Source organism: Chiloscyllium plagiosum, unplaced genomic scaffold, assembly GCF_037043375.1.
Source record: "Chiloscyllium plagiosum isolate Xiang-an unplaced genomic scaffold, Cpla_swu_hap1 HiC_scaffold_12, whole genome shotgun sequence".
Classification (NCBI taxonomy): Eukaryota; Metazoa; Chordata; class Chondrichthyes; order Orectolobiformes; family Hemiscylliidae; genus Chiloscyllium; species Chiloscyllium plagiosum.
The window spans coordinates 14,666,251-14,684,473 of NW_028270150.1; the positions used below are offsets into that span (position 1 = coordinate 14,666,251).

At 42.9% G+C, this 18,223-nt stretch overlaps 1 protein-coding gene across 3 annotated transcripts in view; it reads right to left on the reverse strand.

The window, feature by feature from the left end:
- ncam2a (neural cell adhesion molecule 2a) overlaps positions 1-18,223 on the reverse strand; it is a 1,585,154-nt gene that overhangs the window by 403,058 nt on the left and 1,163,873 nt on the right. For all 3 annotated transcript variants that reach the window (XM_043701406.2, XM_087992469.1, XM_087992470.1), the window contains one exon: positions 16,744-16,901. In XM_043701406.2, coding sequence (XP_043557341.2) covers positions 16,744-16,901 — 158 coding nt within the window. The remainder of the gene's footprint in view (positions 1-16,743; positions 16,902-18,223) is intronic.

Genomic DNA, 18,223 nt, shown 5'->3' on the forward strand with positions numbered 1-18,223 from the left:
TACGAAAGTCGGAGGAGTTGTAGACAGTGAGGAAGGATGTGGCAGGTTACAGCGGGATATAGATAAGCTGCAGAACTGGGCAGAAAGGTGGCAAATGGAGTTCAATGTAGCTAAGTGTGAGGTGATTTACTTTGGTAAGAGTAACAAAAAGATGGGGTACTGGGCTAATGGTCGGATACTTGGTAGTGTGGATGAGCAGAGGGATCTTGGTGTCCATGTACACTGATCTTTGAAAGTTGCCACCCAGGTAAATAGTGCGGTGAAGAAGGCATATGGCGTACTGGCTTTTATTGGTAGAGGAATCGAGTTCCGGAGTACTGAGGTCATATTGCAGTTGTATAAGACTCTGGTGCGGCCGCATCTGGAGTATTGTGTGCAGTTTTGGTCGCCATACAATAGGAAGGATGTGGAGGCACTGGAACGGGTGCAGAGGAGGTTTACCAGGATGTTGCCTGGTATGGTAGAAAGATCGTATGAGGAAAGGCTGAGGCACTTGGGGTTGTTTTCATTGGAGAAAAGAAGGTTTGGGTGACTTGATAGAGGTGTACAAGATGATTAGGGGTTTAGATAGGGTCGACAGTGAGAACCTTTTTCCACGTATGGAGTCAGCTATTACAAGGGGGCATAGCTTTAAATTAAGGGGGGGTAGGTATAGGACAGATGTTAGGGGTAGGTTCTTTACTCAGCGAGTCGTGAGTTCATGGAATGCCCTGCCAGTAGCAGTGGTGGACTCTCCCTCATTATGGGCATTTAAGCAGGCATTGGATAGGCATATGGAGGATAGTGGGCTAGTGTAGGTTAGGTGGGCTTGGATCGGCGCAACAGCGAGGGCCGAAGGGCCTTTACTGCGCTGTATTCTTCTATGTTCTATGTTCTATGTTCTATGTTCTCTGGGTGAAGACATTTCTCCCAATCTCAGTCTTAAATGGCCCTCACTGTAATCTTGGACTGTAACCTCCTACTTCCAGACGCCCTGACCATCAGGTGGCAATGTAATGGTATTTCACAAGATTATTAATCTAGGGACCCAGGTTGTGTCCTGGGGCCTTGGTTCAACTTCCCACCGTGACAGATGGAGAAGATTGAATTCGATAAAACAAATCTGTAATAAGAGTCTAATAATGACCATGAAACTGTTGTTGATTATTATATCAAAGACATCTGGATCACCACTGTTCTTTGGGAAAGGAAATCCGTTCCTGGCTTACCTATGACTCCAGGCCAACAGCAATGTAATCACATTAAACTCTTAGATGACCTCTGAAATGATCCAGCAAGACCAGTTCAAGGACAATTAGGATGGACAATAAATGCTGGCCTAGGCAGTGATTCCCTCATCCCATGAATGAATATAAAGACCTTTTTGTGTTTCACCTGCCGTTCCTGTTAGAATTTTATAGGTTTCTATGAAACACTTCTAAACTCCAGTGAACTGATACAGTCACTCTTCATACATCAGTCCTTTCAAACTCAGAATCAGTCTGCTAAACCTTTGGTGCACTCTTTCCAAGTCCAGAAAATCCTTCCTCGGATGAGGAGACCAAAATTACACCCAATACTCAAGGTCTGATCTTACCATGGACTTTGTATAATTGCAGCAAGATGACCTTACTTCTGTACTCAAGTCCTCTCGCTACTAAAGTCACAAACAATTTGTCTTCTTCACCATCTGCTGCACCTATAACCAATGTACAAGGACACTCAGGTCTAAATCCCCTTTCATAGAATCCCTACAGTGTGGAAACAGGCTCTTCAAGCCAACAGGTCCACACCGACCCTCTGAAGAGTAACCCACCCAGATCCATTGCCCTACCCAATTATCCTGTACTTACCCCTGACTAATGCACCTAACCTACACATCCCTGAACACTATGGGTAATTTAGCATAGCCAATTCACCTATAATGCACATCGAGTCATAGTCATAGAGATGTATAGCACGGAATATCTTTGGATTGTGGGAGGAAACCAGAGCACCCAGATGGAACCCACACAGACACGGGGAAAATGTGCAAACACCACACAGAGAGTCACCTGGTGTTGGATTCAAACCCAGGTCCCTGGTGCTGTGAGGCAGCAATGCTAACTGCTGAGCCACCATTCTGCCCCATTTCCCATTTCATCACCATTCAGATAATAATCTACTTTCTTGTTTCTGCCTCCAAGATAAATAACCTCATATTTATCCACATATAACTTAATTTATTATGCATCTGCTCCCTTACTTAACTTGCCCAAATCACAGCTAAACATTTTTGCATCCTCCGCACCGTTCATCTTCCCACCCAGCTTTATATCATCTGCAAACTTGAAGTCATTACATTTGGTTCACTTATCTTTTTTTAATATTTATTCATGGGATGTGAGCATTAGCTGGGCCAGCACTTTTATCTCTAATTACCCAGCGGTAGTTAAGACTCAACTGCATTGCTGTGGGTCTGGAGTCACATGTAGGCCAGGCCAAGTAAGGATGGCAGCTGTTCCTATCAAAAGAAAACTAGTGAGCCAGATGAGTTTTTTTATCCCCTGACAATTGACAAAGTATTCATTGTTATTATGAGACTCTTAATTTCAGATTTCCATTGAATTTAAATATCATCATCTGTCATGGTGGAATTCAACCCTGGGTCACCAGAACACTACAGCTGACTCTGGATTAATAGAAGAGCAATAATACCACAAAGTAATTGCCTCTCCCTATATCTTTTAAGTCATTAGTATTTATTGGGAATAGCTGGGGTCCAAGCACTGATCCCTATGGTACCCCATTACTCATTACCTGCTGCTCAGAAAATGACGCGTTTATTTTATATGAGAATGCTGTCAACTGAGAATGCATAGCCCTTTGAAATCAGTAAATCAAATTAAGGCAAATTAAACCAATTTAACAAGTAATAGTGCCTTAAAGGAGAAGTGTCTGCTTCTACTTTTAGTAAAAAAACATTCAATTTAAAACAAATTAAGCCAAATTAATCAAATGATCAAGTGACGATACCTTATAAAGGCAATGGAATAGGTACATGATTAAGTGTAGCTGATAATGTTTGATTATGGCACATTTGGAAGAAACAATAATGGCATCAAGTTCTGTGTTGGTGACTCTTCCTTGGAGCCAGAATGTCAAGGTTCAAGGGTCACTTGCTTTCTAGGCATGAAATGGGCAATTACAAAAGTACTGGCATTTGAAGCAGAAAATCAGTTTGCACTTATGTTGCTGCTCATGAATGTAGGTGGAAGATAGATTGGCTCTGTTGCCAGATGAGTGTTTGTTAACTTAACACACCCATTTCTCTGTGTCACTCCTAATGGACCCCGCTTTCCTTGCTTATCCAGATCCCCTTAAATTTATCCAGGCTATTTACCACAACCGTTCTCTACGGTAATGTTCTTTCAGTCCTGAACACTCTTTTGAGTAATAATTATTCTTAATACCCTGTTAGATATGTTGGACAGATAAGAGTATCAGGTGATATCAATGCCTGTGGGGAGAACCATATATAACAAAGTTGAGCAAATATAAGGAAGTGACATGGCTAACAAATAACAGTTTTGGGATTATGACCTGACCCACAGGTAAACTGGAACCAATGTGAATTAAATAACTGTAGACAAGGATTGAAACTATTTAGAAGGGCGATAGGTTGGGACAGGCTTATTAGAGATAAGAATATTGTAGCATTGGAGGTCAGTTCTTTAGATTACAGTACCCAGCATCTTTTTACTAATCATTCCCAGATGAGGGTATGGAGGCGGAAATAAATGCAATAACTCTCACTGGAGCAGAGATACTAAGGAGAGATACTAATGGGGCTAAAAACTGATAAGTCTCCAGAACCTCGCAGGTTGCATCTTAGAATATTACAGGAAGTAGCAGCAGAGATAGAGGATGTAGTAATCATCAAATAATCTGTAATTTCTGGAACATTCTGTGAGAACTGAAGAACTGTTAATGTACAAATCTATTCCAAAAGGGAAGGAGATAAAAAAAAATCATATAACTATAGGCCAGTTACATCGAAGTCTGTTATTGGGAAAATGTTAGAGTCTATTGTAAAGGCTATAAAAGCAGAGCATTCAGAAATATGTAATAAAATCAAGTAGCATCAATGCAGTATCATTAAGGAGAAATCATGTCTAACAAATTTATAAATTGACAAGGTAACAAACAGGATTGGCAAGAAAGAACCAGAATTACAATATATATGATTACAAAAAGATGTTCCATAAAGTACAACACATAAGTCTACTGAATACGATAAGAGCCCTTGGTATTGTGGGTAGTATTTTAGCATTAATAGAGAATTGGCTAATTAGTAGAAGTTAGAGAGTTGGAGTCAGGAGGAATTTTATGGATGGCAACCTGCATCTAATGGTGTACCACAGTGACAATCAAATGAACGATCAGTACTGGGGGACAATTATTTGCAAAATATGTTGCTGACTTGGAAGAGGGGAGTGATGTGGACTATATGATAGCAGCAAATTCACAAAGGCTGTGGGAGCAAAATTTGTCATGCCCTTTGGAACAGTCAGGAAGTCTGCTGGAACCCTTGGGTTGACCCTCTCCATCAAGTGTTGATGAGATCTCGGAATCTGAGATACACACGATGGATGTAGCAGCCTTGACGCTTGAAGAGGAGAGTGAAATTCTACCGAGACAATCTTGGCGCAAGAGGCGAGTTCCCGCTGTTACAAGCTGCCCATATCAGACGATGAGTCAGAGGAACCGGTCCTGGTTCTAGAACATTCCAGGAGGCTCTCCAAGAAAAAGGATCAGCTGAGGTCCTTACAGAGGGTGAGGGAATGCAGAGATTGTAATTAAGTCAGCCAGCATGACCTCATAGAATATGAGTTCCCTGACTGGGTCTGGTAATCTGGTCCAATCAGGGAGCCCTGGCTGACAGATAAAAAAAGAGAAGTGTCTGAGATTCTAACACTCTCAGAACTGACTCAGGAGGAGTAGTACTAGAGTCAAGGACTCATCATGAATAAAGAAAGGTGACTTGATGACAGGATACTGGTCTCTGTGGAGTTATTTCACTTTATTTTAAAGGAATGGGTAATAAAAATAGGAGGTAAAAACAATGACTGCAGATGCTGGAAACCAGATTCTGGATTAGTGGTGCTGGAAGAGCACAGCAATTCAGGCAACTTCCGACGAGCAGCAAAATCGACGTTTCGGGCTGAAGGGCTTTTGCCCGAAACGTCGATTTTGCTGCTCGTCAGATGCTGCCTGAATTGCTGTGCTCTTCCAGCACCACTGATCCAGAATAAAAATAGGAGGTCTTGCTATAATTATTCAAGACACTAGTTAGACCACAGCTAGAATGCTGTGACCAGTTTTGGTTCCCTTAGTAAGGAAAGATATCCTGGAATTGGAGACCATCCAGAGAATGTTTCTCAATTTTGTCCTGGGTATGGAGGGATTTTATTCTGAGGACGGATTGACGAGGTGTGGCCTACATATTGAGGGGGTCTGGTCTGGTCCATAACAACACCCAATCCCTCAAATAAGAATTTAGAATAATGAGAGGTGACCCTTATTAGAGCATATAGAGTCTTAGTTATGCATAACACCATAGATACTGAGAGGTTGCTTCCCTTTATAAGTTCAGGGTGTCTAACCACAGAGAAGGGGGTCACCTATTTATGATAAAGTTGAGGAAGAATGTTTGCTCTCAGAGGCTAATGAATTTATGGAATTCTTCACCACATAGGGCTTTCATCTCTGGGCCACTACGTGTGTTCAAGGCTGCAAGAGACAAATTTTAATCAGTAAGGGAATCAAGGCATATGGGCAAAAGGCAGGAAAGTGGAGTTAATGATGATCAGATTAGCCATGATCTCATTGATGGGCTGAATGGCCTCCTTCCTATCCTACATTGTATGGTCTTATGGCATAACTTTTTTTTAAGATTTATTCTATGAGGGGTGAAAATGAAATCTGTTATTCTGTTTTCTTTTCGTGCATGACAATGAGGTTTTACAATGTTATAGAGGAGCCGCGGTGCACCAGTTAATTATTTTTAAAAATTGTAAAGGAAACTGTATTGTGTTGTTGCTTAGCAACAAGAGACTGGTGACAGAGAAAGACAGAATAATCCAGAAATGTGAGTGTATCAGTTTGAGTGTCAAAGAATGAATGCAAGGCTGCTTGACAATTACTTTAAAGAACTCTCCTGCATTTGCTGTTTAGTTAAATTTATAGTGAGTTTAGTTTGTAATTTGTCTTAGGTTTCTTGAAGAGAGATGCTGGCTGAAGGAATACAGTGGCTGCTTGGAAATTTGCCAAAAGGAAACCAATTGCAGTTGTACCACTCTGAGTCTGAAGCATGGAACTTTAGTTTGAATGTATTACTAATCCTTTACTGAAGTTAGGTGTTTTTAAATATATTGCTGGAAAAAAAATAGTATGGATTTGAGCCCTCTTCTAATGTCTGTGATGACATCTTCTTAAACTTTAATTTCATTTCATGGTATAGTTGGTGTTTTTTCTTGTTGAAGAAAGGTTTTGATTTTTTTCTTGAACATACACTGGCAGCCTCTTGTGATGGTATCTGTAACTGGCCTCCATGATTCAAATGAGAAAAAGGTTTGGATCTATCCGGGTTTCATTCTAGGATCTGACTTGTCCAGTATTCATGTCACCTGAGATCATACCACTTAGTTTTGGTCTTCCCCACATCTGTACATCTACCTTATTAAACGTATGCTGTGCATCGCAATCTGACCAGTCAAGGTAAAACACAAAACATTCATAAATCTTTGGAATGTTGCTGGAATATGGTTTAGATCAGAGTGCACTGATTGTGAAAACTCATGAAGGAGGTATGTATCATTTACTACCAGTCTCTTTCGCACATTTTGTTCAGATGCAATTAGTCAGAATATTCCACTATATAAAGTTAAGAAGCAGACACAAATAAATATTCAGTACAAATGTGTGGTAATATTCCTTCGTTCAGGTTCGACCAGAAAAGGTGAGTGTACTAACCTGACTGTATGCTATGGGTTTAGAATGTAGTGTGAGCCTATTTGTGTTGATGGTCATTTTTCACACAGTGGACAGTAAAACCAATGCACTGAAATAATTCCAAAGCTTTACTTCTAGTTTTCTGGGTCACTGGTAAAATAGGAAATGAGTTTTAGAATCATGGAAACATAGAATTTAGGAGCAGGAGTAGATCATTCAGCCCTTCCAGACTGTTCCCCCATTTAATATGACCATCCAACTCAGTCCCCTGTTTCCCACTTTCTCTTCATATCCTTTGCTACCTGTTCCTAAACCTCACTGTTATACTGTGAACAGCTGATGGTGACTTCAGCTGTTATACTGTGAACAGCTTCTATCTGACAGCATTATCGCCTGCAGAAGGTAGGTGCAGACTAGGGATTGTGGGTAGCTTCTGTCAGCCAATTAATGCCCTCTGAAGTCTCTATTTTCAGACTGTCTCTTGTCGTTTCTAATAGCTTCAATTCAAATTGCCCATGATCGGACTTCAGCTGAGATTTTACATCATTCGGTCCAGCTCCAACTGCACTGAATGGCAGGTGAGTTTAGTACATTTCAAGTGACACCTTTGAAATTGACATCTCTGGCAGTGACAAATAGACAGTGGCATCTCTTTGATCAAGCTGGCTGCTAGTTAGTAGTGTAGTTATGGGAAGTGCTGAGGGCTGTCCCATCATGTTCTGGGCACTTGGAATACCTTACAATTAAATGTTTTATTTCTCTCCTGTTTTGGTCTGTGAGTTTAGAATATGAATGCTCTGTGTTTCTCTAAAGTTGCATTTATACCTCAGGCACAGTCTTGCAAATGACATTGCTCAAACTTGCTTACCTCTCATGTAAACGACTTGCACTAGGCCTGACCATCATGAGGGAACTGGTCTTGCTGACTTCATAGCTGGCACATTTGGAGTAGCAACATTATAAATGTCATGTCATCATGTCACTACAACAAGTATAAATAGTGTGACTGTAATCTGTGAGGAAGCCACTAACACTGGATTGCTAGTCGCCATCAGTCATTTAGTTTGTTTCACAGCAGAGAGCGGCGCGAGCTGGGCGGAAGTGAAGTTGGAGCGCAGAGCTGGTCGGGAAGGTAAGTGATTGATATTTAAGAACTTACCTCGACGCCAACGGTCTTTTCACAGCAGAGAGCGGCGCGAGCTGGGCGGAAGTGAGGTTGGAGCGCAGAGCTGGTCGGGAAGGTAAGTGATTGATATTTGAGTGGATGTGTTCTAAACCCTAGGCCCTACATAGTAGGGCCTCCCTCCCATCCTCCTCCTCTAACCTAACTTTAAAGTCCACAGGTAAGCTACTCAGTGTTCTTGTTTTGGAGACAAAGTGTAGAGTAATGGCAGCGCAGGCAGTGGAATGTTCCTCCTGCAGGATGTTCGAGGTAGGGGTGACCACCGATACTCCTGCCAACTTCTTCTGCAGGAAATGCAGTCAGATCCTGCTCCTCACAGAACGAGTTAGGGAACTGGAACTGGAGTTGGATGAACTGAGGATTATTCGAGAGGCTGAGAGGGTGATAGATAGAAGCTACAGGGACATGGTTACGCCAGAGAACAGAGGTAGCTGGGTAACAGTTAGAGGTGGGAAGGGGAGGAAGCAGGCAGTGCAGGGATCCCCTGTGGTCGTTCCCCTCAACAATAAGTATACCGCTTTGGATACTGTTGGGGGGGACGGCCTAGCAGGGGTAAGCTGCAGTGACCGGGTCTCTGGCACGAGGTCCGGCTCTGAGGCTCAGAAGGGAAAGGGGAGAGGAAGAGAGCGCTAGTTATAGGCGACTCTTTAGTTAGAGGGACGGACAGGCAGTTCTGTGGACATGGGCGAGACTCTCGGATGGTTTGTTGCCTCCCAGGTGCCAGGGTCCGAGACGTCTCGGACCGTGTCTTCAGAATCCTTAAGGGGGAGGGTGTGCAGCCAGAAGTTGTGGTGCACATTGGCACCAAAGACATAGGTAGGAAGAGGGGTGGGGAGGTCATTCAGGAGCTCAGGGAGTTAGGCTGGAAGCTGAAAGCTAGGACAGACAGAGTCGTCATCTCTGGGTTGTTGCCGGTGCCACGTGACAGTGAGGCAAGGAATAGGGAGAGAGTGCAGTTGAACACTTGGCTGCAAGTATGGTGTAGGAGGGAGGGCTTCAGGTATTTGGACAATTGGACTGCATTCTGGGGAAGGTGGGACCTGTACAAGCAGGACGGGTTGCACCTGAACCAGAAGGGCACCAATATCCTGCGGGGTAGGTTTGCTAGCACTCTTCGGGGGGGTTTAAACTAATTTGGTAGGGGGATGGGATCCGGACTCGTAGTCCAGCAAGTAGGCTAGCTGTTTGTCAGGATGTCCAAGAATGTAGGGAGGCTGTGGAGAAGGTAGCACTGAAAGGGAGTACTTGCAGACACAGAGATGGGCTCAAGTGTGTATACTTCAATGCAAGGAGTATCAGAAATAAGGTGGGTGAACTTAAAGCGTGGATCGGTACTTGGGACCACGATGTTGTGGCCATCACGGAAACGTGGATAGAAGAGGGACAGGAATGGTTGTTGGAGGTTCCTGGTTACAGATGTTTCAGTAAGATTAGGGAGGGTGGTAAAAAAGGAGGGGGAGTTGGTGTTGCTAATTAGAAATGGTATAACGGCTGCAGAAAGGCAGTTCGAGGGGGATCTGCCTTTGGAGGTAGTATGGGCTGAAGTCAGAAATAGGAAAGGCGCAGTCACCTTGTTGAGTGTTTACTATAGGCCCCCCAATAGCAGCAGAGATGTGGAGAAACAGATTGGGAAACAGATTTTGGAAAGGTGCAGAAGCCACAGGGTAGTAGTCATGGGCGATTTCAACTTCCCAAATATTGATTGGAAGTTCTTTAGATCAAGTAGATTGGATGCGGCGGTGTTTGTGCAGTGTGTACAGGAAGCTTTTCTAACTCAGTATGTCGATTGCCCGACCCGAGGGGAGGCCATATTGGATTTGGTACTTGGTAACGAACCAGGACAAGTGATGGGCTTATTAGTGGGTGAACATTTTGGTGATGGTGATCACAATTCTGTGAATTTCACCTTGGTTATGGAGAGAGATAGGTGCGTGCAATAGGGTAGGTTTTACAATTGGGGGAAGGGTAAATACGATGCTGTAAGACAGGATCTGAGGAGCATAAGTTGGAAGCATAGGCTGTCAGGGAAGGATGTCGTGGAAATGTGGAACTTTTTCAAGGAACAGATACAACGTGTCCTTGATATGTATGTACCTGTCAGGCAGGAAAGAGATGGTCGTGTGAGGGAACCTTGGTTGACGAGGGAGGTTGAATGTCTTGTAAAGAAGAAGGGGGCTTACATAAGGTTGAGGAAACAAGGTTCAGACAGAGCATTGGAGGGATACAGGATTGCCAGAAGGGAGCTGAAGAAAGGGATTAGGAGAGCTAAGAGAGGGCATGAAAAATCTTTGGTGGATAGGATCAAGGATAACCCCAAGGCATTTTATGCGTATGTGAGAAACATGAGAATGACGAGAATGAGGCTAGGTCCGATCAAAGACAGTCGTGGGAGACTGTGTATTGAGTCGGAAGAGATAAGTGAGGTCTTGAATGAGTACTTTTCTTCAGTATTTACAAACGAGAGGGACCGTATTGTTGAAGAGGAGAGTGTGAAATGGACGGGTAAGCTAGAGGAGATACTTGTTAGGAAGGAAGATGTGTTGGACATTTTGAATAACTTGAGGATAGACAAGTCCCCCGGGCCTGACGGGATATATCCTAGGATTATGTGGGAAGCAAGAGAGGAAATTGCAGAGCCGTTGGCAATGATCTTTTCGTCTTCACTGTCAACAGGGGTGGTACCAGGGGACTGGAGAGTGGTGAATGTTGTGCCCCTGTTCAAAAAAAGGAATAGGGATAACCCCGGGAATTACAGGCCAGTTAGTCTTACTTCGGTGGTAGGCAAAGTGATGGAAAGGGTACTGAGGGATAGGATTTATGAGTATCTGGAAAGACACTGCTTGATTTGGGACAGCCAGCAAGGATTTGTGAAGGGTAGGTCTTGCCTTACAAGTCTTATTGAATTCTTTGAGGAGGTGACCAAGCATGTGGATGAGGGTAGAGCAGTGGATGTAGTATACATGGATTTTAGTAAGGCATTTGATAAGGTTCCCCATGGTAGGCTTATGCGGAAAGTCAGGAGGCATGGGATAGAGGGAAATTTGGCCAATTGGATAGAAAACTGGCTAACCGGTCGAAGGCAGAGAGTGGTGGTAGATGGTAAATATTCAGCCTGGAGCCCAGTTACAAGTGGAGTTCCGCAGGGATCAGTTCTGGGTCCTCTGCTGTTTGTAATTTTTATTAATGACTTGGATGAGGGAGTCGAAGGGTGGGTCAGTAAATTTGCAGATGATACGAAGATTGGTGGAGTTGTGGATAGTGAGGAGGGCTGTTCTCGACTGCAAAGGGACTTAGATATGATGCAGAGCTGGGCTGAGGAGTGGCAGATGGAGTTCAACCCTGTCAAGTGTGAGGTTGTCCATTTTGGAAGGACAAATAAGAATGCGGAATACAGGGTTAACAGTAGGGTTCTTAGTAAGGTGGAGGAGCAGAGGGACCTTGGGGTCTATGTTCATAGATCTTTGAAAGTTGCCACTCAGGTGGATAGAGCTTGTAAGAAGGCCTATGGTGTATTAGCGTTCATTAGCAGAGGGATTGAATTCAAGAGTCGTGAGGTGATGTTACAGCTGTACAGGACTTTGGTTAGGCCACATTTGGAGTACTGTGTGCAGTACTCACTTTAGGAAAGATGTGGAAGCTTTGGAGAGGGTGCAGAGAAGATTTACCAGGATGTTGCCTAGAATGGAGAATAGGTCGTACGAGGATAGGTTGAGCGTGCTAGGCCTTTTCTCGTTGGAACGGCGAAGGATGAGGGGTGACTTGATAGAGGTGTATAAGATGATCAGGGGAATAGATAGAGGAGACAATCAGAAACTTTTCCCCCGGGTACAACAGAGTGTTACAAGGGGACATAAATTTAAGGTGAAGGGTGAAAGGTATAGGGGAGATGTCAGGGGTAGGTTCTTTACCCAGAGAGTGGTGGGGGCATGGAATGCGCTGCCTGTGGGAGTGGCAGAGTCAGAATCATTGGCGAACTTTAAGTGGCAATTGGATAGGTACATGGATGGGTGCTTAAGCTAGGACAAATGTTCGGCACAACATCGTGGGCCGAAGGGCCTGTTCTGTGCTGTATTGTTCTATGTTCTATGTTCTAAACATTTTGAAAAGCAGCCAGCCCTAGTATTGGACCATTTGCAGTTGTATCACATACTGTCCAAAGCCATAAAGTGTGAGACTACTTATTGAAGAAACTTTCAATTCATACTGACCGTTGCTTTTGAGCAGCTGGACATGCAATGGATCACTAATCAATGTACAGCTCTAATTGTTTTACCATTAGCATAAACCATGATAGTACAGTTCGTCTATTTATCAGTGTGTATTGAGGGTTTTGAATCTTTCGATATGTGAACTGTCACATCAAATAGAAGTTTTATTCAGTTAAGATTTCTGTCGATGTGAATAAATTATCTAGTACGATGGATTCGATTGCCTATGTAGAGTAATCTCTGATCTTTATTTCAAGGGGGAATTTGATATTTTGCTTTCACCCAAGCAGGTGGGTGCTTGTTTTTTAAAATCTCATCTGAAAGACAACATTTCTAAAAGTGCAGTGTTACCTTAGTACTGCACTGAACTAGTAGTGCTCAAACTACAGAATGGGACCTAATCTCCCAATCTTGTAATTTAGAGGTGAGCGTGTTACCAACAGAGACATCTCTGCTTCACAAAGATGAAGGCAAGACACTTTCAGTGTGAAATTCCACTCATGGAATGAGCTAGGACACAAATAAGAAGACTCAGAATTCTCATTTATGGACATTCTGGAGAAAGATACAAACAACAGTTGTCATTTTTGATTGCCTTGTCATGTTCAGTGATCATAAGTTGGGGATGCGAGGCATTTTGGAAGAGTGACTCCACAGCTGGTGCTCTGGGTGTGTAGGTTAGCAAGCAGAGATGACAGGGCAGTGACGATTAGTCCAATGAACTGATCAAAGAATTCAGGAAAGATGCACAAAGAAAAACTGTGAGTTTAACATAATGGATTCAATCCAGAGACAGCATCACCAGAATAGGAAGGTTGGGATATGGTGAAGAGTTAGGGCAGTCCAGGGAAGATTGATATCAGGTATTGAAGGGCTTCTGAGGAGAGTTTGAGTGGGTTGGACTTCACCCATTGGAATGTAGAAAAATGACAGCCAAACAGATTGAAACACATAAGATTCTTCAGGGATTTGACAGGATAGACGCAGAAAGACTAGTTCTATTTGTGGAAGAATCTCAGAGTAAGGAGTCACCCATTTAAGACAGAGCTGAAGAGGAATTTCTTCTCTGTGAAAAACCTGCCGGATTCATTACCATAAGGTTGGCCCGTTCAGTATATTCAGGGCTGAGATGGGCAGCTTTTTAATCATTAAGGGAAATAAGGTTTATAGGGAAAAGGCAGGAAAATAGAACGCAGGATTATCCATGATCTCATTGAATGTTGGAGCAGACTCGATGGGCTGGAGGGCTTACTTCTGCTCCTTCGTCTTAAGGTCTTGTGTGAGAGGAGGGATCTCTGAAGGTCAAAGAATCTGAGTGTGAGAAACAAAAGGAGGCTAACAGGAAGGTGAAGAGTCAATGAGGAAGGGAGTAAGGGAACAAGACAAATAAATACAGAAACTAAAGGGAGAGAATAGTAATGGACTCTTCTCCTGTCGTGATCCTGAATCTAATGGAAAACAGGCTCTGGAGAGGTGTAAAATGGGTGGACCATTTAAACCTGCTCATACAAGTTAAAACCACACCATGGGTTGTGAAACAATTTGGAATGTCTTAACAGTATGACAGGACCTGCATGATGCAAGTTTTGTATTCACCTTTTCTGATTACACTCTAGTGATGCTTGCTGTAAAGATGATAGTAGGTTTAGGCTGGAGCAATATTAAATAATTGCACAGGATTTACAGCAAAGAAAAAAGTTTCAGTCCTATTATTGTTGGTTACATTTAAGATAATATCTACCCTTCTTTATCTAATCATACCAACACATACTTCAAAGTTTTTATTTCCTTGTGTGCTTATCTAGCTTCTATATAAAGAATCATGGAAATCCTAAAGTGTGGAAGTAGCTATTTTCCTCGTCCCATACAATGCCTCTGAAGAGCACCCCATCCAGACCCAACCCCCTGCCTTGCATTTCCCATGGCTAATTCATCTAGCCTGCACATTATAGGCAAATTAGCATGGTCAGTCCATCTAACCTGCACATCTTTGGGCCATAGAAGGAAAGCATCCAGAACAAACCCACACAGATCCCTGATGCTGTGAGGCAGCAGTGCTATTCACTGAGCCACCATGTCATCCCTAGCATTTCTGTGTTATTTACTTTAGTTACTGTTTGTAATAATTGTTCCATACTTAATGTCTCTTGGATCAATGCAAAGAGGACATTAGTTTCTGAGTGCACATGTTTACTAGAGTTTTAAAATATCTCTGCACTCCCACTTATGATTCCACCTTCTAGTACATTCTATGATATATGTTCATATTGCTTTGAGTCAAAATCAAGGCTTCAACAATCAAAGACACAGATCAGATCATCACATCATCAAACACAGATCAATTTAACCATTGAACACTACAGTAGCAAGTTACACTTTCTAAACTCAGTGTAAATTAGTTTCTGAAGAGATTGATAATCACACTAACAGTGGCTCCTGTTCTTGATCTCGCTTTCAAATAGAAACAACTTCTCTGTATTTACCTGATTGCATCCTTTAAAAGCAGTACAGTGTCTCAGTAGTTAGCACTGTTGCCTCACAGCATCAAGGTCCTGAGTTTGATTCCAACCTCAGGTGACTGATTGTGCGGAATTTACACATTTTCCCTGTGCCTGTGTGGGTTTCTTCCCATAATGCAAAGATGTGTAGGTCAGATTAGATTAGATTAGATTAGCTTCCCTACAGTGCAGAAACAGGCCCTTTGGCTCAACAAGTCCACACCAACCCTCCGAAGAGTAACCTACCCAGACCCATTCACCTACTCCCTACTAATGCACCTATCACTATGGGCAATTTAGCACGGCCAATTCACCTGACCCGCACATGTTTTGGGAGGAAACCGGAGTACTCGGATGGATTGGCCATGCTAAATTGGCCATAGTGTACAGGGATGTGTAGACTAGGATCATTAGCCATGTGAAATGTAGGGTTACAGGGATAGGGTAGAGGGATGGGTCTGAGTGGGATCCCCTTCAGAGGGGTGGTTTTTACTTGATGGGCCAAATGGCCTGCCTCTAGACTATAGTGATTCTCTGATAAGTTTAAAGACCTCCATTGACCAAATCATCTGGCAATCCTGCCTTTTCTAGAGGACAGAAATACAAACTGTTTGATCTTTCCTGAAAGGTATGATCTGCTGGCCTTTCCAGCTCACCTTGTCAACAAGTGCCTATGAGGCCACCTGGTAAGAAAGTCTGGAGTGAATGGTGAACACAGTCCTCATTCACAGATGGGACCTGGGCATTGCAGGCTGGATCAGTATTTATTACCCATCCCTAGTTGCCCTTGAGAAGATGGTGGTTAACTGTCTTCTTGAATTACTGCAGTCCATGTGCTGTAGTTTGACACGCAGGGACGGAATTCCAGGATTGTGACCCAACAACACTGATGGGTGATATCAACAGCAATGTTGATATATTTCCAAGTAAGTACAGTGAGTAGCTTGTAGGGAATATTGCAGGGTTATTCTAGAGCTCCTGTCTAAGGAGCATTGGTGAAGCTCTGTAGTGCACTTTGTAGCTGTGATACACTGCTGTGACTGAGCATCAGTGGTGGAGAGAGTAGATATTTGTGGATGTGGTACCAATGAAGTAAACTGCTTTGTCTTGGATGGTGTCAAACTTTGCCAGTGTTGTTGGAGCTGCCTGGCAAGTAGGGAGTATTCCATCACATTCCCAACTAAATTGCCCGTCGTGTTAGGTAAGGTGTAAATGTAGGGGTATGGGTGGGTTGCGCTTCAGCGGGTTGGTGTGGACTTGTTGGGCCGAAGGGCCTGTTTCCACACTGTAATGTAATCTAATCTAATCTAAAAAACTTGTGCCTTATAGATGGTGAACAGACTGTGGGGAGTCAGCAACAGAGTTATTCGCTGCGGTATTCCTAGCATCTGACCTACTCTTGTAGCCATTAAATTTGCATAGCTAGTGAAGCTCAGTTTATGTTCAATGGTATCGTCCAGGATGTTGATAGCGAGGGATGCAATGATATAGGTGCCAGTGAATGTCAAAAGGCGGTGGTCATATTGCCACTTATTGGGGACAATCATTGCCTGGCATTTGTGTGATGCAAACATTACTTACCACTTTTCAGAAAAACACCTGGATATTGCCCAGGCCTTTTGGACATGGACTGCTTCAGTATCTGAAGAATCGCTTAGGAATGATTGCCCTGTATGGGCCAGTTTCAACAGCACAGGAACATAGAACATAGGAACACAGGAATTAGGCGTGGGATTTGAACCTACCTTCTCTCGCTCTATATCTATGCCGTCTTGTTCGAGACCGTCCCACAAGAATAACCCGGAGGAGAAAGGAATACCAGAAATGTGGCTTGCTTCACTAATTGTCAGTAACAACACAACAGCACAAATGGATGACATACCGAAGACTTTTACAGACAACTGTTCTTCCACAGTTCCTGCTTTATTTGTTGCCCTGCAGATGTAAGCCCCAGTGTCCTCCTGGGCAATGTTCCTTATCGTCAGCTCCGTGCTTCTCTTTGACACGTACTTATCATCGTCTTCAATGAGTCTCCCATCTCTGCAAGGTGAAAGTATGAAAGTTCATGGTTGCAGGATTAAAAGGATGCACATTCCCATGTAGACCTTATAGTCCGAACAAACCCCTACTCTGTCTAGCATTAGGGCTGCCACCCAGTAGTATGGAGCTTGTATTGCCAATTATTCTCACTACTGACTTCCTTTCCTCCTCTCAGGGCTACTGCCTACCGCAATCATAGAATTGCCTATATTAAGCGTAGACACAACAATTTCTAGCATTACAAAGCAGGCCACTCTGTACCTGAAAGAGCAAAGAAGCATTTGATTCAGACACTGACGTTGACTGACTCATCACTTCATTTCCGGCATTTTTGTGTCTTTACCTCAATTTTCCAGTATTTTCTTTCTAACTTTTTTTTTATTATATGCTTTCAGATGATTGCTCAGAAGCAGCCTCTGGTCAGTACTTTTTTCTCAAAAACTACCCTTCACTGGTACAATGCAGCCAGTGACAGCCATTTCATGCTGTCACTGAAGGGGGGGTAATCTGCACAAAGAAAGACTGAAATTGCTCTGTGCATTAGCAACAGGATAATCGGTTCATATGAAATTCTCCTTCCCACTTTAACAAAATGATTGGCTGTTTCTTTTTAATACAGTAAGGAAAAACACTAACTTGTCTTTGAGCACCTTTATCTTAGAGATATAACCCAAGGCCCTGCACAAATTTAAAGCCAAGTTAAACAAAGAGATATGAAGAGAGGTTGGCCAAAATTATGGTAAAAAAAGATAGATTTTGCAGAACAGTTCAACGGGGGAGAGATCAGTGGAAGGGAAAAAAAGTTCTGAGCAAGAAGTTCTAGACCTTACAACTTTGGAGACACCATAGATTAAATGAAATGAACAAGAGCATAATAGAATGAAGACAGCAATCCCAAAGGATTGCAGGAGGGATCATGTCTGAGTCGGAAGGATTTGTAAATGAGATTAAGAAACTGTATATTGAGATGCTGATGTACTGGGAATCATTGTAAGTCAGTCAGCAGAGAGATTGTCAATCTTTATGTGAGATAAAATACAGCCAGTAGATTTATGAATACACCCAAGTTTCTGGAAGGTACAAGGTGGGCTGAGCGGTTGGAATGTATTGAAATTGTCAAGTCTGAAGATAGAAAAAGCAGAGAGGAACGTTTTAGCAGCAAAACGGGTAAGGCCGAATTGTGAATCAAATAAGCTACTAGCATAATGAGTGGTTGACGAGACTTTAGGAGAGGAGTTTGAAGGGTTTGAGTTGAGAAGAGATAATTGTATTTGGCTACACATCATTAAATAATTATGAAATCTGTTGAGGGCAGTTCCACA